Source organism: Amaranthus tricolor, chromosome 13, assembly GCF_026212465.1.
Source record: "Amaranthus tricolor cultivar Red isolate AtriRed21 chromosome 13, ASM2621246v1, whole genome shotgun sequence".
Classification (NCBI taxonomy): domain Eukaryota; kingdom Viridiplantae; phylum Streptophyta; class Magnoliopsida; order Caryophyllales; family Amaranthaceae; genus Amaranthus; species Amaranthus tricolor.
In genome coordinates this window covers 11,831,046-11,853,084 of record NC_080059.1, presented here as the reverse complement: position 1 = coordinate 11,853,084, position 22,039 = coordinate 11,831,046, and the positions used below count along the sequence as shown (strand labels likewise).

Here is a 22,039-nt window from a genome sequence, read left to right as displayed (position 1 = left end):
GCATGTCTAACATCCCTCCATGACGGAGGCAACTTGTCTATTATGCTACTTACAACAAAAATCTCATCCATTTTAATGTCATGAATTTGCATGTTAGAGTGTAACCTTTGTAAGTCATGAAATTGATCAACAATTGGGCGATTATCAACCATTTTATATGAATTAAAGTAACTTACAAGGAATTTCTTTGAACTTGCATCTTCGGCCATGTATTTTTCTTCAAGTGCTTCCCATAAAAGTTTGGCCGAGTCATGATATTGATAAACATCAAAGAGAGAATCATTCATGCCATTCAAGATGTGTCCTCGACAAATAAAGTCGTCATTATCCCACTTACTTCTTTTTCTTGCTTGCTCCAAAGTTTCATTTTCGGACTCCTCCGGTCTAGGAGTGCTAATAACGTAAGCCACGTTGAGGGTTGTCAAAAGAATTTGCATTTTCTTTTGCCAACGTCAGAAGTCGACACCAACAAACTTTTCTAACTTGGTGAAATTTGAAGTGAGTTCCTTAACACTTGCCATGATGAAGAAACTATCACAATAGATTATTGGAAATATAATGCAAATACAAATAAAACAAACTGATTTGTATTTCCCTTGTGTGGATGGCAATGGAACTCCTTGCTTTGTAAATCACCAAATGGACACCATGAAGATAAGGTTGCGACAATCAAAGAAGTCGCTCGGAAACTTGATATGAGTAGAAGGCGTTCATGCACTTTCCTATTGTGATATTTCTCCCACAAAGGTGCTTGGGATGATAAATAAAATTCACAATGAGATACAATCTACACAACAAAATCCTAGCACAAGGAAATTGCAATAGTAAATACAAGTGTTGTGGTGAATTAAGAACTTTGATGATATTGAAAGTTAATTACTCTCTCAATATTATCTCATGAAAGGAAGAACAAGAATGGGAGTATTCTTAAGGGAGAAATAAGAAATGATATGGATATGGGATGGAATGTCCCTTGGCATGCAACCTCTATTTATAGAGTTGTACATGAAACAATACCTCATTTTGAGACAAAAGTGTTTCACCAAACAAAGCTTTTTCACCAAGCAAGGCTTATGAAACAAAGCAATGTTTCACCAAACAAAGCTTTTTCACCAAGCAAAGCTTATGAAACAAAGCAATGTTTCACCAAACAAAGCTTATGAAACAAAGCAATGTTTCACCAAACAAAGCTTATGAAACAAAGTAATGTTTCATCAAATTCTTTGAGGCATTTAAATTGGACTTATATTTATTTAAGTCCCACTACTATACTAAGTATGTAGTATATACAAAACTAGGTTTATATACTCTAAATGTTCAACAAATTACGGGGGTATGCCTGATCGTATCAATGGTCTTTCCCCTTATCTGTTCTTGTTGCAGAAGGTTTCGGGGCTTTGATTAAGAAAGCATATCTTAATATTAATAATGCAAAGAAAGAAAAAATAACCATTAAAAATCATTACGCCAAATATTAATAATGCAAAGAAAGAAAAAAAAAATACCGTTAAATAAATATTATCAATAAAATAAGTCTAGTTCATATTATGTGGCTTTGAATCGGGAGAAAGTCTAAGATAAACTTAATGCATATTAGTTTATTCACAAAATTGTTGTTTAAGACAATCTCATCATGAGATGTGTTTCATACATGGAAGAAATAGATCAATTAATACAAATTACATGATTATGAACTTCTTATTTTGAAGTTATCTCATGCACCACAATTCACTTTACATACATTCTTACTCTTCATTCCACTTACAACAATATTTTAGTATACACTAAGTTAACTATAGACTTTGAAATGAAATAAAATGAAATGGATGTGAAATCATTTTGCCTTGTTTCTATTCATATGCACCCAAAATAAGTGTTTTATGTCCGAGTTTAAGGTTAGGATAAGTTTGTTGTTAACGGCGAAAAAGAAGACTATATTAAAAGTAAAAAATGGAGATGAGGTATAAGCAAGGAATCTCAATTCTGTACTAAAATGTGTCCATATAAGATGAGCTATCAGCATTCAGTTACTAAACAAGAAATGGAGATGCTGTGAGATAATAATTTCCCATTAAATCATGAAAATAAGTGTATTCTTATGAATGTAAACACAGTGAACAGTTTGAAGTTTAAATTGAAGTCCCTCAAAGAAATAAAAGGTGCCATCGCTTAAACTCAGAACTAGCACCAGTGGCAGTAAATCCCGAAGCCATGTATAAACAAAGTGACTCGAAAACTACTAAAACGCCTGGGCAATGACCGTGAAAGCGATTTTTCAGTAGCTCAGCATTAGATGTCCTGTATTCTTGACAGCTATTACACTGGGCAATGCCGATGCGAACACGTTATAGAAGTAGTCCATCGTCATATGATATTTCAATTTCCAGCTAAGTAAGAAATATTCCCGAGATGTCAGAAATGACAAGAGTGAAGATTGACGTGAAACCGGGATTTATAAGAGCATATAACAATAGATAGAAATGAACGGAAGTGAATATACATGGACTGTTATTGAAACTGGAATTTTAGTTGTAGATTAGTACCATATTGGGCCAAACAAATTATGATATTTCTTATTAACGGCCTTTCACGTTGGTTTGTTTTGGTTCATTTTCCCAACCTATATGTTGGGAGTCCCAACTCAGGACTAACGATTTGTCATTGTTGTTAAAGCATATTGTGAGATAATAGTTTGAATGTGTCTACTTTACAGCAAGCCATTGTCAACAATGCAAAAACACTTACATATTTCAGCCAGCACTCCTGATGCTTATGTTCGTAAATGTCCAGAGAAAAACATCCAGTCTCAGATGGGCAATAAACCCATATATTGCATCTCATGTCACCAGGCTTGGCACGTTTTGCCTGATCCAAGCAAGCCTGGCAACAGTCTGCAGCACTCTCTTTGTGTTGGGTTAGACCCCGTCTAACAGCAGCACCGTCATAATCTGTATGAAGCTCAGCGTGACACTCAGGAGTAACTGGCCTTCCAGGCAAAGGGTCTTCTTCTGGATACATAGTAAAGTGCTCAGTAATACAGGCATGAAATGCCAAGAAAATAACATTAACGCTATACATGCATTATAAAAAGAACAAGCTCCTTGTGGACGATTAAGGTGGTATCCATAGCCCAATGACTTTCATAAGCGAAGACCAATTTGATTCCATAGCCCAATCCCCGTCTCATTTGAAAATTTGTAAATATTTAAAGCTAACTAGTTGTGGGGCCACGTGCTACGCACGCTGTCCCCCAAGTTACACTATCGAATTTAATTATGATATTTTATACATTTCTATTATGATTAAAAATATTGAAATGTCAATATGTTGCAAAGGTGTGGCGGATGCAAGTATTGAATGTGTATAAAAAAAAATATTTAAGTGCAACAGCTGAATGTAATAAAAAAAAGCTGGAAGACTTGCTAACAGTATCAATGACTATTCAACATGCTATAATACAACAGATAGTAGGAACTAAAATAAAATGTGCTTATAAAACATCTTCCACCAAACTTTTTGAGTATTTTTTTATTTGTTTATATATATACTTCCTTTGTTCTGATATTGTTGCTACATTTGCATGGGCACGGGGATTAAGAAAAGTGATTGACCTACACTAGCTGATTGTTTACTTTATAGAGTATAGTATTTTATTATTGTTAATTGAAAAAGAAAAAGGAAAAACAGGTTGTTAGGTTACTTTATAGAGTATAGTATAGTATTTTATTATAAAGTATAGAGTAGGATAAAAATAGGGGTAGGTAGAACTTTAAATGATTGTTTTATTACTAAAAACGAAAATGTAGCAAGTAATATGAAATTGCCAAAAATAGAAAAAGTAGCAGGTATTATAAAACGGAGGAAGTATATTCTATTCAAGTGAGAATTCATTAACAAAAAGTAGCACCAACTATGAATTCCAAGAGCACTACTCATGTCCGAGCCTCACTATGGCTTCTCTTCACTATACTCCTTCAAGTCTGACAAAAACAACTACAAATTTCACAACTTTTAAATTTCCATTCAAAAATAAAACAAAAACCTTAATATTCATCCGAAAAATTAACGAAAATCCCTATTTTTCATCCTAAAAACCAAATAAAAATAACCCTGATTTTTCATTCCAAGAAAACAAAAACCTTATATTATTTTTATTCAAAAATAAAACAAAAACCTAACTTTGATTCCAAAAACCAATTTTAAAAGAAAAACTTGAATAACTTGAATGTGCATCATCAAAATTAAATAAAACTTCAGCAATGAATTGCTAAAGTTATTCAGAAAACAGAAAGCGAAAGATTGAAATAAATGAGATTATTTAGCAATTTAATTCCAAGTATAAGATTGGGTTAAACTTATGTCCTAAAATAAGCTTCCGTACATCCAAGCGTAGCCTCGGGTAAGTCGCTGTTAGTAACAGCGAAAGTGAAAAAAAAAAAAATTAAAAGCCCAAAGTCGCTGTTAGTAACAGCGACTTAAAAAAAAATAAAAAATAAAAGCCCAAAGTCGCTGTTACTAATAGCGACTAAAAAAAAAAAATTTTTTTTTTTTTAATTTTTTTTAAAGTCCCTCTTAGTAGTAACTTTAACATATCATTTTTTTTAGCTTCAAGGCACTATATAACTAGTTTTTCTATTCGATTATTTTTCTAGTTTGATTGTATGACTAGCTCAAAGTTTTTCGAGAAACATAGGGGCGTTTGACAATTGGTTGTTAGTTGTTTGTTTTTTGAATAGGTTTGTTTTAATAGTTGAAAGTTTTAGTTGCTTTTTTTGGCTTTTGATATAACTAAATACAACTTTTTCGAGAGATGTTTGGTAAAATTAACTATTCACGAGTTAGTTATGAGTGGAAGTTCCCAACAGCTAGTCTCAGATCATGCTAGAGACTGAAATCAATGAAGCATCAGATTAATTTGGTCACAGCTGAGGATAAATATAATGATTATATAAACCTAAGTTTACACTCAAGATACCAAGGGCTGTGTACAATTGAAATTCCTATTGTCACAATCAGTAAGTTTGTACGCTATAAGCACGTTCCAGTTAACCCCAATGAACTTAGAAGATGTATATAAGATCGAAGTGCCAAGCTTTTAATAAATGCAACTGATAACAGCTTAGCGGCTTCCTAACAATGTGATGGTTTCGAAGATTTGGGTATCTTGAAAAAGTTAACATGAAAATTTTAAGAAAAAATCATTGCCAAAAAAGAGATGGGTGGTCAAGGTGATAGATACTTAAATTAAAAAAAAAAAAAAAATTTTTTTTTTTTAGTCTTTTAATTTTTTATTTTTTTTAAGTCGCTGTTACTAACAGCGACTTTGGGCTTTTATTTTTTTTTTTTTTTTTCACTTTCGCTGTTACTAACAGCGACTTACCCGAGGGTAGGCTTGGATGTACGGAAGCTTATTTTGAGACATAAGTTTAACCCAATCTTATACTTGAAATTAAATTGCTAAATAATCTCATTTATTTCAATCTTTCACAGAAAGCTAGGGATGATAAGTACTTCACTTTGCAAGATGACTCATCAATTTCAGAAATCTTTTGTTATAAGTAATCCCTATGAACAAGTTTTATTATTGATTCCTGATGCAGAAAGCTTAAACCTCTCGCCACACCAACACCAACACAAATCTTTTGCCTGGCAGGCCATTTCAATTTCAATTCACTGTTATCTGTAAATATAAAATAAAAAAATTACCCAAATTCTCAAATCCTAATTTTTGTTCTATCAGGAGTTTTAAACTCTCCAACAGAAAGGATTACAGTTTAGAATATTGTAATGTACAATACAAAGAAAAGTATTACACAAATTCTCAAATGAAACTGTCTCATGGTGACACAATATCTATTGTCCTGGCCGAATATATATTTACTATCTTAAAGTGATTACTTATAATTTAAAGTGATCATTTTTAATAGTCTTTTAAGTTAACTATTTATAGCCTTAAAATAATCGTTTACAATTTTAAAGTGCAATTAGAGAAATAGACTAGCTAAAAGTATTAATATATTTGCTCTACAATGAACAAATTGTCCTGAACTGTTCATTGTTTGTGTTTGTTTCAAAGTACATTCTGTATTCTTGAATTTAGTCAAACTTTTGACTGCAATACAAAGGAATTGAAAACAAGTTGTGGGACAAATTTATTAACATCAAAACCAGTGCGACAGAGTCCTCCTAACTGTTGAACCATCATACACTAATAAAAATATCTAATGACTAAAGATCAATCTAAGGCCCAGATAGATTTTTTAGAAAAAAACTATAGAAAGAATTATGATTTGGAAAAACTTTGAATCTGAATCCGTGAAGATACAAATGACTGCAAATCAGTCCATGTATGCAGTATTTTGGACTTCTTAACATTTCCTTAAGGCCTTTAGTCATGGCTTATAGCAAATCTCCACTTAATACTCTATTTGCAAACTAATTTTGCAGGTCTCTAAAAGAATAAGCTGCTATGAAATGATGCAATCAATTTAACAGCTACTGTATGGATAAGCCAGAAAATACAGAACATACAACCAATAATATAGTTACCTGACTCCACAGAAACTGCTGATATGAGTGGACCATATGTTCCTCTAACAGGGATACCTGTGCTCCCTTTTCCCAGCATAGTGGAAACTGATTTCTATAGTATCATTCGTTTTTCCGAAATACTGCATACATGGACTGATTTGCATATTTCAAGTTTGATGAAAAAAATACAAATGACTGCAAATCAAAATCAAAAAGCACAACCTATCCACCAAAACCCTCGAATTCAAACAAAACGAAAAAAAAATACTATCACTCGCACCCTCACTCGAATTCAAAACCAATCCACCAACCAGGATAGTAAGCTGCAGCACCCGCTGTCCCAGTGACCAAAGCAATAAAAGAAGAAAAATAATACACATCAGAAACAACGAAGTAACTGTTCCAGAGCTGTAAATCTTCATTTGTTTCTGTGAAGTGAAGTCCAGCTTATTTTCTGAGTAGCGCCCAAATGAATTCTGTTGCTTGGACTCATTGCTGAAGATAACATCATGCGATTTATAAGATGCTGGTGTTGGAAGGGGGTCAATAGATGTAAATGCTATAGATGGAATGTGAATTGCAGATGATACAGCAGAACTGCCACTGGAAAAATCTGAGTCTGTAAACTTGTCTTTATCAACAAAAGATCGACCGGATAAAGACGAATCTTTCGTGTTCAGAGAATCAAGGAAAGACGGACGAGATCTTCGGGGATTTGATTCAGCCACAGCTGAATCCGATGGAATATCAAAGAAAACAGCAGCATCAGAATTAAAACCTGTCGAATGCCGTTCAGAAGTTTTTTTACTTCTAAAATCTCCTACTACATGTTGTTTCTTATCCTCCAATCCAAACATTGTTTAATTCTTTAAGTCCAGATGGCTATCATGGAGCTTTGAAGCAGATGCTGGAAAATTACTCAATTGTACAGGATCTGAAATAAAGACAAAATATGTTATGTGACACATTAATTATATATACTCCTACTAAACACTTGTTAGCTGTCAAACAAAGCGGCAGCTTAACTACTGTAAGTCTATACTGACCAGACTCCTGACCTGATATAGTGATAACAAGTCCCTCGGTATATGCTTTTGCAGCAAAATCATTTATGCTCACATTTGTATTCAGAAAGTCTTTTCCAAATCCATACAAACTTGAATGAGAATCACCTTTACTATAATCTTGAGAAGCACTGGGTCTAGTTATATATAAAACAGATAAATACTAACCATTAAAAACACAATAGTATCCAGAGTATAAAACATGAGTATTATTGAAACTTGAAAGCAATTATTACAATACATGTTTAGTAAAAGCAACAACTAAACAGAAAAAGGAGATGCCACGAGAGGGAGAAGATGGCCAACTGTACAGCATAATACGCTCCCATGATTCTTTTTCCCAATGCATTATGCTGCCATCGAAGTTAGACAATTAACAATGGCTTGCTTATCCATTTACATTCAAGTGAAATATGCAATATATATAGAGTATGACCAGCCATAGCCTAGTCCAAAAAACTAACCCCAAGGATTCATACAGGCAACATATAATGTCAAAACATGAAGCATCTTAATGACTTACCAAGTGTAAGCAGTCTATACTGACTTGGCGAGCTTCATCTCCCTCAATTGTCACTAATAACACATTTCCTACAGTGTCAGCAGTGGTCTTAATGTTCACAACTTCTTGCCTGTTGGAGTACTGCAGGTAAACTGTTTTTCCACGTATTTCTGCAGGTTCTGATGTTGAAGCATAGTATGATATCATGGAAATGGCTTGATTAAGATCCGCCTAGAAAACACATAAACATCTTACTAAGTAATTACATCTGGAAACCAAAAAAGAGGGGATCAGACATCAAAAAATTGAGTGACAGAAATCGAATCCCGCAAAATCTTTCATCGCAAACAGTGAAATTAGTATCCCAAATCCTTAAGGATCTTGGTAGTTAAGATTTACAATGCCTTATACAAAGGATTTTTTGCATTTACACAGTCATGTCATCGCATAAAAGTCTTTTGCTTACTTCACAAGCCAAAATGATATCAGAAAGGGTGAAAAGCTCACAAGATTTGAGGTTCTCACCTCACTGATGAATTTTAAATAAAATAATCAAATTATTTCTTATCAACGATTATATATAACTTGCTACTCCTTTCTTTCTATAACAACTATCAAAAAGAGATATCAAGATGTCAACACAAGAAATAAAAACAATGTTAAAAAGTACTTACAAATTCGATGAAAGCTTGATTCTAGTTGGCCCCAACATTGCACTTTGTGTTGCCATCTTTACCAAAATGCTTCCCCAATTCAATCAGCTCTTCCTTTGTGCATTCCCAAGGCAAATTTCTCAAGTGAAGCACCTTTGAAGGGGTTTGGGTGTAACGAAACTGTGTCTGACTCGACAAAGAAGCCATTACACAAGTAAGCCCGGCACAAAGGGAGCCAAACAAACTCCTGCAACATAATTCCAGATATAAATGGAAAATTCTACCATATGAGAATTACTTGTCAATCCATATCATCAAAAGCCATGTTATCAAACTTGCTATCTATTTAGTAAAATTAGCCAAAGAGGAACAGTTTTCCATATTCCAATTCACAATTCACAATTCAAAAGTCACAATTCATAAGAAGATTCAAGGTTTGACAAACATTTTCTACCATTAAAAGAGAAATTATAATCGCATTTCACAATCTTGACATTCAAAACAAAAAATCTGCTGTCTTTGCCAGAAATATTGCTGTAGATAACATTTACGACTGCCTTCTAAAAAGCACATTCTTAAAAAGAAAAACCTTCTTGTAAAAACTATAATCTAAAAACACCTACCAAGCCTAGCATTACGTTTAAGCAACTACAATTATGTAATTTAGTGATTGACATTGTTCTTGTTGTTGGTCCTCATAAATTTCCAACAACTTTAAGCTATTATATGGAGTATTTGCACATCCGTGGATATGCACAACTTATTTATGCCCTCATTTTATCCCATTTTTATCCTCAGTGATTGACATAACTACTCTCAAAAATTATAAAATTATTATCCAATTTTGCCATAAATTGATCATCGTACAATAAAATGACCAGTGAGGATATTAATTAGTAATGAAATAGCATTAAATACTCTTTTTGAGCCTTAAGTAAGCACCCCGTCATCTTACCAAAAATCACTATATTATCATTCAATCTGAAAACATAAAAAAGGGGCAAATTAACTATCCAATTAACTATACCACATATAAGAAAACCCTAAAAAAAAACTACAGCAAGCTTTGATAGAGAAACCACTAATCAAGAATCAAAATCTTGAAAACTAAATGGAACTTCATCAACCCTAAACAGAAATCAACAAAACTCAAATTCAAAAATCTATGTGCAGTAGAAGTTGTACTACCATAAACTAACAAGCTTTCAAGGAAGAGTTTACCTTATAAAACAAAAATGAAAACTCAGATCTGAAGTTGTACCTAATTTGCAGAATCAAATCTGAAATGAAAACGAAAATAAAATTCCATAAATCAGATGAAAATAAAGATCAAACGAAAATCAAATCTAAAACGAAAAACCTAAAAACCCTAAATTTTCAAAACTAAAACCAGAACAAAAAAACTGAGAAAAAAAGTACCTAGAGGTAATAGAACTTCATTAACCCTATACAGAAATCAATAAAACTCAAATTTAAGGAAGAGAAGCCTGCATCTGAATAGCCGCCATCGGCTTTGTGACAATTGAGTTTGGAGGAAGACATACATCATTCAACGTAACTTTGGGATGAATCCCTCAAAGAAGATCAGTCGGTTATGAATTTTCATTTCTTAATCAAGCAGTTAGTCTCTCAAAGAAGTACAGAACGGCGTAGTTGAAATAAGGGAGAGGGGAATCTGTCTTAGGGTTTTTTATAAAGAGATCAAGAAGAGTAAATGGAACAGAGCAGAGCAAGGGAAAGCAAAAAAGGAAAAACCCTCTCACAAGCCAGCAATTAAAGGATGAGTGGCAATTAAACATAACAGCTGGCACCTCAAGGCTGATTGGGAATCCACTTGGCAAAAACACTATTCATCAAATGCATGATGAATAATATTCTTCCCTTGAAGGCTTTTTATATATAGAGGATATTAGTAAAAAAAGAAGCACTACCAAGTCAGATTAACCAAAAGGCCATCAAACACAAGAAGCACACCATTGTATGTATGCTTTTGAAAAAATACCATGTATGATGCTATACAACATTCTATTTCATTACCCCAATGTTATTATGTGGGTCCTATCTAGACAGGGTTTGAGAGGATCAGATGTACCCTTGTTTTCCTATGGCAAGTCATCAACAACAATACCCTTTGTCTTACTGATCCAACTAGATCCAGGAAACTTTATGACACCCTGTTCTTTCATTTTCTTCCTCAAGGAATCAACCTCACTCCAATTGCCTGAGGAAGCATGTATACTTGAAAGCAAAATATATGCTGAAGAATTATAAGGATCAAGAGTAATAAGCTTTTCTGCTGCTCTCCTTCCCCTTTCATCATCTCCGTGTAATTTACAAGCACTAAGAAAAGAAGCCCATATCTTTGCATCAGGTTCCAACTCTAGCATTTCAATAAAACTCTCTGCTTCCTCGAGTAAACCCCATCGACCAAAAAGATCAATCATACAAGCACAATGATCATGTCTCGGCTGTATACCATACTTATTTATCATCGTATTATAGATACGACGACCTTCACATATTTTTCCACCATGACTACAAGCACTAAGAACACCCAGGAATGTCACCTCATCAGGATTTGTGTTAGACTGCATCAATTCACCAAATGTTTTTAGTACATCTTCTACATAGCCATTTTTAGCTAATCCTACTATAACTGAATTCCATAGAATGATATCCCATTTACAGTCAATTTCATTGAAAACCTGCATAGAACTTCTGACATCTCCACATTTGGCATACATGTCAATAAGAGCACAGCCAACTAATACATCTGAATAGAAGCCATAACGAAAAGCAAATGAGTGGATTTCGGTGCCATCCCTCAATAAAGTTAATGCGGAACATATCTTGAGAACGCTAGCAAATGTTGCTTGGTCAGGCAAAACATTATAGCTACGCATTTCTTTATAGAACTGTAAGGCTTCCTCATGGTAGTCATTTTGACTTAATCCAGACATCATAGATGTCCATAGAATTGCACTCTTCTGTTCTGGGAACTCCGAAAATAATTGAATAGCATCTGTCTTTTGATGGGAATTCATGTACACGCTCAATAGAGATACACCCAAGAATCCATCATCATACAAGATCCCTTTCTTTGACAAAAGGCAGTGGATTTGCCTCCCGAAGTCAAATCCAAAGGATCCATGGGCATGGCATGCTTCTAATAGATTAGCAAAAGTGATTTCAGATGGGCATAGTCCTTCAGCCAGCATAAGCTTATAAATTTCTAACGCTTCCGTCAAACTATCATGAGCAAGCCCTGCAATCAAAGCATTCATAGAGATCACACTCCACTTTCGCATACGATTGAAAACTTTATATGCATTCTCATTCATCCCACACTTGACATACATGTCAATAAGGGAGCTTCCTGCATATAGGCTAGTTGCTAAGCCTTGTTTCACAGATAAACAATGCATTTGTCTTCCACTGGCAAGATTTTTCAATGTAGCACAAGCGTTGAGTATGCTCGCTAGAGAAAATTCATCAGCTGTTGTACCTTCAGACGTCATTCTCCGAAATAGGTCAAAAGCCTTATCTTCCTCTTCCACCTGAACATGCCCAACAATAACTGCATTCCACGATACATTATCCCTAATCTCCATACCATCAAATATCTGCCTTGCCTCTGCTAAACTCCCTAATTTAGCATACATGTCTACCAATGCATTGCTTACAAATAAGTTAGTTTCAAAGTTAGTCTTAATTATCAAAGAATGTAACTGGCTTCCCAAATCCATTTTCTTTAAACAACCACAAGCGCTCAGAATGCTCGTATAAGTAAACCCATCGACTTGAAAACCATCATCCTTCATGTCCATGAATAATTCAATTACCTCTCCAGCAAATCCATTTTGTACATAACCTCCAAGCATCGCATTCCACATTATAATGTTTCTCTGGTCCAATGAATCAAAAACTTGCCTTGCAGAATCCAGCTTTTGACATTTGGCATACATGTTTAGTAAAGAGCTTCCTACATAAACATTATGATCAAGTCCTTGTTGTATTGCCTGAGCATGAACTGATTGACCAACGTCCAAAACCTTCAAACTAGCAATGGCACTTACAACACTGCCTAAAGTGGAACGAGTTGATGGTACACCGACTCTTCTCATATGTATGAACAATTTTATAGCTTCTGCTTCAAAACCTCTTTTAGCATGGCCAGATATCATAACATTCCAAGCTATAGTATTAGGAAGATGCATTTGGCTGAACAAATCCCTTGCCTTATCCAACCTCCCATCATTAACCAATGCACTAATCACAGTCACAAATGCCACATGATCAGGAAAAAAGCCTTGATTTTGCATACTGTCAAACACTTTAAGCGCCTCATCAAGTAATCCCATCATAACATATGATGTAATCATCGTGGTCCATGAAACCAAACTTGGATTAACCACTTGATCGAACAATCGCCTAGCATCACCTAAAGCATTAGATTTTACATACATATCAGTCAATGAACCTTCACAATGAGAATGCCATACATAACCCATCTTGATCACATCACAATGTACTTGTTTTCCGAAATCAATTAGCACCATTCTAGCACAAGCAGAAAGCACAATAGCATAACTAAAAGGATTCGGCCAGAAACCCAAATTTCGCATCGACCAAAATAAGTTGACAACTTCATATACTAATCCAACTCTCAAATACATTGACATGATTGAATTCCAACACCCCACACCCCTAATCTCCAACCTTTGAAACACCCTCTTGGTATACACTGCATTACCACATTTAGCATACAGATCCAAAAGTGCATTACCCAGTTCCCCATTTAAAGCAAAACCCAACTTCAAGCTCTGAGCATGGATGCGTTTACACGTAAATAAAATTTGGGATATTCTCTGAGGCATTTCATCGAAAACTTGGCGTGCTTTAATTTTCCCACACTGTTCTAAGCATATTCTTAGAAGATAATCATAAGCCTTATGTGTTATTTGAAATGAAGATGGTTTAACACTAACAACAACAGATTCTGTAGAAATTTGTAGGAATTTGCAGTAGTAACGTATGAAATTGGAGTATTTTTTGTACATTGTTGTTGATAGCAGGGAGCCATAGTTGAACATCTCTGGAATAATTTGCATGTTCAAGTAGCTCCACTTCCAAGTTCAAATATTGGCGCTTCCTCGCTTGCCTCCGTTTTTTGGCAGAGCCGTTTATGTTTTTCATTTGAATTAGGGGAGGTTCTGAGCAGTGGCGGATCCAGAAAAATAATCAAGTGCTGTCATGATTAAGATGTTAATCAAAATGAATAAATTCCTCACAAGAACCATATTTGTTAGTTGTTAATATTGAAATTAGGGATTTCTAATCCATTGGAATTGGTTCATTTAGCTTATGTCAGAGTTTTACTCCAATTATTTAGTAAGCAATAAAGCATTAGTCACAAGCTTTAACTTGACACAAACTGTACAAACACTACAAACTAAAGCCAAAATGGAGGGGAGATCATTCAAGTTTAAGAATTATTCATCCCAAACAATGAAAAAGATAAGTGCCAAAGAGAAAAAAATTAAGGGAAAGATCATTCAAACAATTATTCAGTTTAAGAAACAGACAAGTAGAGATTGAATCAAACAATTACCCACCAATTACTCCAAGTTTATGAATCAAACAATTATCTAAAAACAAATTGAAGGCATAACACTGGACCAAAATTGAATCAATTATCAAACAATTATCCACAATTGTTCCAAGTTGATGAATTACACAATTACCCACAAATAAAGATTGAATCAAAAAAGCAACAAAACAAATTGAATTTTGAAACAATTACCAGCGAGTAGCGTGAAAACTGAAGGCAAAATGAAGAAGTGAAAAGCCGATGGCAAATGGCGGTGGTCCAGCAGTCGAGGTCAAGCGCAAACCTTGGAAGCTAGAACAGTCTAGGCTCAATTTGTAGGCAATGGTTGTTGAAAGGGAAAGAAGGATGTCGAATTACTAAATGAAAATAGGGTTCAGGGTCCACCCTAAACAAGTGCAAGTCTTGCCTAAGCTCAAGGCCTTTTAAACTAGTGTAAGGTTCGAATTTTTCTATATATATACACTAGTTTAGGGGCCTATAAATAATCTTTCGCTCCGGACCCCTAAAAACCTAAGGCCGGCCTTGATAAGGTTTAAAGGATTTTTAAAAAATTTAAAAAAAATGCACGCAATTAGACTCAAACCTGAGACCTCTTCATTATAGAAAATTTGAAACAATAAGCAAAAAAATATAAAAAATTCACATAACATACAAGGTTCAAAATATTTCCCAAGATAAGCAGTTTTTCCCAAACATGTGGCTTGGAGCTGTTCGTTGTCAGTAACAGCAAACAAAAACTAGAGGTCAAAAAAAGTCAAACTTCGACTATTTTTGACCTTCAGTCCTAGTTCGCTGTTAGTAACAGCGAACAGACTCGAGCTAAATTCAGCAAATCATCCTACCTTCCTCATTTTCCCCCAATTTCATTAAACCCTAAAACCCCAGTCAACGAATCCTCCCTCTCTTTCTTCAAACCTTCAATTAATCCCTCCCTCTCCCAATCCAAACACTAGTAAAGTGGTCTAGCATATACTTGGAGTTTTTTAAGGTATAAATTTCTTTGTTTTTTTGGTTAATTTATACGAAAATTAGGGTTTTATGTAATCTTCAATATTTGTTTCAAATGCAGGGCATTTCTTGTTAAATCACTACTCCTTTAGTTCAATTTAAGCTGATTAAGGTAATGTATTAGTTATTTTTTACTTATTTGTTTATTTTTTTGATTATGGTTCAATAACTTTAGTTTTTTATTGTGGATAATATATTGAATGTAATTGGTGATTTTTTACTTAGTTATGTAATCACAACTTATTTGAATTAACAATTATGTACTTAGTTACTTGGTGATTATATTGATTTAGTTTATGTAAATGTAGTTAGTTAATTATGTATATTGATTTTGTTTTGTATATTGATTATATGTAGTTAATTTGTTTTGTATATTGAGTATATTTATTTTATTTGAATTAGTTAATTAGTTTATGTAAATGTAGTTAAATAGTTATGTAAATGTAGTTAATTAATTATGTATATTCGTGAATGTACTTGGTGATAAAGTTGATTTTGTATGTATTCATGTAGAAATGGCATCATTTCGTGTGACTATTGCATGTTTTTAGAATGCTTCCATTCGTACAAGTGGTAACACTGTTACGTATGTTGGGGGTAAACGTAAATTGTTTGCATGCAACTCGAACATGGATTTGAATGAGTTTAAGCTTCTTATATGTTCTAAGATTGAAATTGACACCACACGAAATACTGTTAATTTAAGTTTTAAATACGACATGAGTGGTCTATCGTTAGCTTTTCCGGTTGAGGATGGTGATTCTATAGATGCTATGTGGGAGCATTCAAAGGCTACATCTATTCCCTCTTTGGAGTTATACGTAGAAGAGGTACCCCTAGGCAATCAAGTTGTGAATGTTACTTCCAATTCTTCTCTTACGTCTATGCTTATTTGTAACACCCCTGAATTTCCGACCCTCTATACGGAACCAAAACCGCAAGGGAACGGAAGAAATTCGGGTGTTACATTAAAAATAAAATAAAATATAAAATGAACAAAGAAATAAAATGGTTAAAGTTTGATTGATTTAATTAAAGGGATTAGAAAACTCCAAACAAGATTGTGCAAGAATTTCGGCAACATCTGCCCTAAAATTTGATGCACTATAAAAAACGACGATCAATAAAACATAATAAAAAAGAGGCATCATCGACCTTGTAACAAATTATCACGACGGAATGATCATCAAGTAATCTTCGGTCGACATGCTAAGCATGGATCGTGATTCCAATATAAATGCTTGGGTTTGAAGAAAGATACAAGAATGATAAACCATTTAAACATACAAGCCACAAAAAAACAACGCAGCAGAAATAACTTATACAAAGGAGGACATGTGCCTCAAGCTCCAGACATAACCAAATTAATTAAAAAGAAACTATACGTAGGCAATAAGATTATTGTACTCTTCAAGATTCTCACTCATTTCCCCCGTATGTAATGCAAAAGAAGCTCCTATACCTGTTATGTCAAACTATAATCCTCGGTCCTATACCCAGCGCCCATGGCAAAGTATGAGTTCATACCCCTTCCAGCTGACCCTCTCGGGTCCTACCTTCGGGAAAAACTAACACACTGGTGTACCAATTCAGTGAAGAGGCCACCATATTAGGGTTTGCAAGGCTCGCATAATAACACCTCGGTCAAGGGGCAGTATCGGCCACCCGGCGCCCAACGACAAAAGTATGCTCATACCCCCTACAGTGATCCCGTCGTATCTCACCTAGGGGACTACTAAATCAACTGGAAATAAATCCAGTTGAGCCACGCCAACTAATCAAAATCAAGGCTCAATAACTAGGGAATCAATTCGATACCACACGCAACCATAGTGCGTTCTCTACTATTTAGGAATTTGTTCTCATAGTCTCCTAGTGCTTTCATTCTACTTGCCTATACCACTATTATGACTATTCAATAGCATAGTTTACTTTTCGGTGCTCTATAATTTCTAATACGATGCATATAATCAAAAAATATTGATAGTATTTTGAAACAATTAATGTCATAGTTAATTACTGCGTGTACGTACCTGCAAGCGTCACTGCACGACTAAATGATACAAAAGTCACCCAACTAAGGTTCTACTTTCCTCTTATGAATTGGGAACCTATACAAGTTAAGAATAGAACTAATACGTTCCCTTAACTACTAAGTCATACCAGCTAAAAGCCAAAGTAACCATTATCATTCATTCACGACAAGTTTTCAATTACTTCTAGCACGTACGCAAATCATTCAACATCAATCATAATTGTTAGTTCAACAATAACATAAGTCTTTCCATCGACAAAAGAATAAAAGGATTATGTGAACCGTTTCTTTACATCAACTAACTTTGAGTTATAACGATTCACATTATCTTAAAAATAAAACAACAATTCACACTTAAGTCTCGCAATGTTGAATTAACACTAATATGACATGATGACAATTCTTAAAGTGGTCGAATTGCGACATCTTTCGCTACATTCTCCAGAGCTAGAAAGACTACAATCGAGCATCACCACAAGTAACTTAACAACCTTCTACAATAAGTTGATATTATTCTCGTAGCCTTACTAAAATTATGTATTTATAAATTCAATGACGACCTACTAAGAGTACTTGTAATCCACAACAATCAAGTCACAACAATTAGCATCTATTACTCCCAATTTGACCACCAAAATCATAACTATAGTCAAGTTTAATCAAAATCATTACTAATTATCACAACAATAATTAACCAAGTCTTAAAAAAACTCATGTTATTCAATTAATCATAACACCACCAAAGTAGCATACAAGGCACACACTAGTAATCTCATTTCTAAATCAAACCCTAATTATTTCATGCTCAAGGATAACATCATTTCTATTACCCATGATAAGATTAAACCAAATTAATACACAATCAACACACAACCCATAATTTCTAATCACACCTAAAACCCTAAATCATAAATATGTTCAATTCATCAATCAAACTCTTACCCACAAAAAGATTCAATGAAAATAATACTAAAATCAATACTAAAATCATAAAGTTGATAACAATTTCAATTAAAAACAAGAGAAAATCAATTAGGGAAGAGGATATGGCTTACTTAGGTGAACAAGAGAAAGGGGTGGAGAGAAGAGTGGTTATTGTGGTGGTGGATGGAGTCACGGCTCAGGGCTGCTGCTGTCACAACCGCTAGTTTCTGGCCGCAGGGAGTGAAGCGGTTGCTGGTGGTGGAAGGGTGGACGGCTGTTCACTGTGGTGTGGCAGCCGGTTGGGAAAAAACGCAGCGCAGCTGCTGTGGTGAGGCTCCAGATCCAAGGCCAAGGGTCGGGGAATCTTGCAGGAGGTGTCGTGCAACTGGGCAGCAGTCACAAGGGGCGGCACAACAGCCAGCCCTGGCGGCACAGTAGAGGGAAAAGGGAAGGAAGCAGGGAAAGAAAGAAGGAAGAAGGAAAAGGGGAAGGGAAGCGTGTGAATTGAGTGAGGGAGGGAGTACTACCCACTTAAAACCTTGACTCATCTATTTATTTTATTTATTTGTTTATTTATTTATTTATTTATTTATTTAGTTATTATTTATTTATATTTATCTTTTTGTGAGGGACCTTCGTGTGCGTACAAATTTAATAAAATAATAATTTTAATTCGAACCTCTTTATTTTAGTAATCGCAAATCTATATATATTTGTTTTTCTAATATAATTATATTAATATTTAAATTCGTGTATGAAAGAAATTTATTCAAACTAATTCAAAAATAATTTAGTATAATTATAAAATCTCTAAAAGTTATTAAAATATTAAATAATGGCGTCATAAAAATATCGGGGTGCTACACTATTTTAACTCAAGAAACTCAAAATCCCTTTGTTCCTTCCCCAGTATGCTCCTACCAAGCCAAAAATAACCCAATTTGTAAGTATCCTTTCATGTTTAATTGATTACAACTACAACTTTCATAATATAATATTAATTTAACTTGTAATTGATTGCAGGCACAGGGTGTAGCAGTCGTGATCCAATCTAGCCATGAGCAGCCCGTACGAGAGATTGCACAAGGCATGCTCCTTGGCACACAGTTCTAGCACTTCATACCCGGAAGTGGTTGAAGAGGCTTCATCGGCTACCGGCGAGGTCCAAGTCTCATCTCCTCCTCATGACGTTCATTTGGAGGAGGTGGACTTGTCCTACCCCGAACATGGTTCGGAGACCTCGTAGGCTGGGCCATCGCAATACCAATCACTGCCCCTTCTTGAGCGACACGCAAACGCCTCCTACTATCATAGGAGGCGTAAAAGGCCATCACAGCTGGATAGGGTGGAAGAGGGTGATGAGGCTTAGTTTTGTATATATTTTGATGAACTTATGTAATTATCGAATGTATGTATCATACTACACATTTGTATATATTTTGTTGGGTGTATAATATATATGTACATATATATATATATATGTATATACATATATATATATATATGTATATACATATATATATATATATATGTATATATATGTATATATATATATATATATATATATGTATATATATATATATATATATATATATATGTTTATTTACTGTATATATATGTCTATTTGTATATATTTGTGCTGTATCGGACTTTTGGCGCAGAATCATCCATGTTCGGACTTGTAATGGCTTATGTTGATGACTTCATTGCAAATAGACGATGCCGATAATCAATATAGTTTCATTAATAATGATTACTAATACATCATTTATTCATGAAATAAAACCATTACAACTTAAGAACGCTTATTAAACTTTTTCAATTTCCTATCGGTTTCTTCACTCCTACGCGCCTTATCAATTGCTTCCCTTCTCAAGTTATGTATCTCATTTCTAAACTCCTTATTCTTTATCGAACTTAATAATGATGTCTTTTTGCCATTTGGTGCCCTCCGGATCAACCCACCTAAAGTAGGTGTATCCCAATCCTTCATCTTGAAATAATGGACAGGCAAAATATTGACGCCCAGGATAAAAATCGCTCCAATCATGACCGTATTCAACTTCATGACCACAATGACAATACTCTTCAATTGAATGATGCTTTGACATAAAAGTTGTTAGAATAGTGATTCTAACTTGAATCGGAAACACCTCTTAGAATCGAATCGTAGAATCAGTCGATTCTACAGTTTTGCATAATTAAGAGGTTGTAATAGCCTATATGTAATGTTTATTCGTTATTATTGTTGAGGAACACAAAAAATTCATTTATTACTTTAGAAAATAGTTCACTTCACCCAATTCACACACAAAAGTATAACCAATTATATCAACAAATTACGAAGCAAAATAAAACAACATGATTATTCACAAGACCCATGAATCCCACGGTTGCAACAAGACATAGAGCAACATGATCATCCATAGTCCTCATAAAATCGAACAACTTCAAGCCTTCATACCAAATCCCACAACATCCATCCAAACAATGTACCAATAAGCCAACAAATTATATCAAACTAGTAATTTATAGCAACAAATTGGTTTAAAGAACAGAAAAAAAAATAAAGAAAAGAAGTAAGATAAAGTTGTGATTCGATTAGTTAAAACTTCAAACAACAAATTCGATTAGTTCAAACTTCAAACAACAAATTCAATCGAGCAAAAACAAATATAAAGCTGTGAACTTGTGATTGGACTGAACTTTGAAGGGAACGTACTAGATATTAGAAGCAAAAAAAAAAAAAAAAAAAAAAAAAAAAAGAGAGCTTACCAGTGAGAGACCAGAGACGCGAGCAGTGAAGCTTCGAGCACAGAAGTTTGAGCAAGTTCGAGCAATGAGAAGTTGAGAATGGGAAATATAGCATTGAAAATCAAGCAGTGAAGCTTCGAGCAGAGAACTTTCTATTGTTTCCAGTTTCTATTGTTCGAGCAAAGATAGGGTTTTGACTTTTGACTACATTTGAGAAGTTGAAAGAGAAGGGAAAACGTGGGTTGAGGCGTGCGTGGGTTTCAAAATGATAGGGTTTTAATGAAAATTTGAAATACTTAAAGCAAAAAAAATAATAATAATTAAATAAATTGAATTTTAAACTTATTTCAAAAGTAAGCGTGAAATTCTCAAATCTGAGGTTTGAGGCTGTTCGTAGTTACTAACTGCAAACAGGTCAAAAAAAGACAAAATAGCTGTTCGCACTTACTAACTGCGAACAGCTGTTTGACCTGTTTTGACATGTTCGCAATTAGTAACTGCGAACAGCAACAGGACAAAATAGTTGTTCCCATTTACTAAGTGGGAACAGCTATTTTTGTCTTTTTTGACCTGTTCGCAGTTAGTAACTGCGAACAGACCCAAGCCTCAGGTTTTGAATTTTCACGCTTACTTTTGAAATAAGTTTAGAACTTAGTTTATTTAATTATATATATATTTTTTTGCCTAAGTATTTCAAAAATTCGAGTTTTAATTACATTTGGGGGGCTAAAGGTTTTTGGACCAAATATAGCATTTAATTGGGCTGGTGTTAGAATCGCATAAAATTTACATAAAAACATTAACTAAAAATGAATAAATAACCTAATATAAAGATTAGAAATAAACATAACAGAGTGAACATAAGTTAAAACAAAATACCTCAACTTAATTTCAAAAGCAATATAATAGATAGAATAGAACAAGGTTCATGTATTTATAAAGTATATCTCAACGACT

General features: G+C 34.2%; 1 protein-coding gene across 8 annotated transcripts; it reads right to left on the bottom strand.

Annotated features, from left to right (window-relative positions):
- Positions 1-6,131: 6,131 nt before the first annotated feature.
- LOC130798020 (pentatricopeptide repeat-containing protein At3g09040, mitochondrial) lies at positions 6,132-21,334 on the bottom strand. 8 transcript variants are annotated; one of them, XM_057660848.1, is made up of 7 exons: positions 21,104-21,334; positions 10,170-13,998; positions 9,972-10,030; positions 8,772-8,997; positions 8,119-8,328; positions 7,590-7,948; positions 6,132-7,465 (listed from the first exon to the last, which is right to left on the bottom strand). In XM_057660848.1, the coding sequence occupies exon 2, from the start codon at positions 13,859-13,861 to the stop codon at positions 10,853-10,855; it is 3,009 nt and encodes a 1,002-aa protein (XP_057516831.1). In that variant the 5' UTR covers positions 13,862-13,998; positions 21,104-21,334; the 3' UTR covers positions 6,132-7,465; positions 7,590-7,948; positions 8,119-8,328; positions 8,772-8,997; positions 9,972-10,030; positions 10,170-10,852. The 8 variants fall into 8 exon arrangements, with proteins under 8 accessions (XP_057516831.1, XP_057516832.1, XP_057516836.1 ...); XM_057660849.1 differs by having other exon boundaries at positions 7,590-7,732; XM_057660853.1 differs by having other exon boundaries at positions 7,578-8,328.
- Between the last annotated feature and the right edge of the window lie 705 nt (positions 21,335-22,039).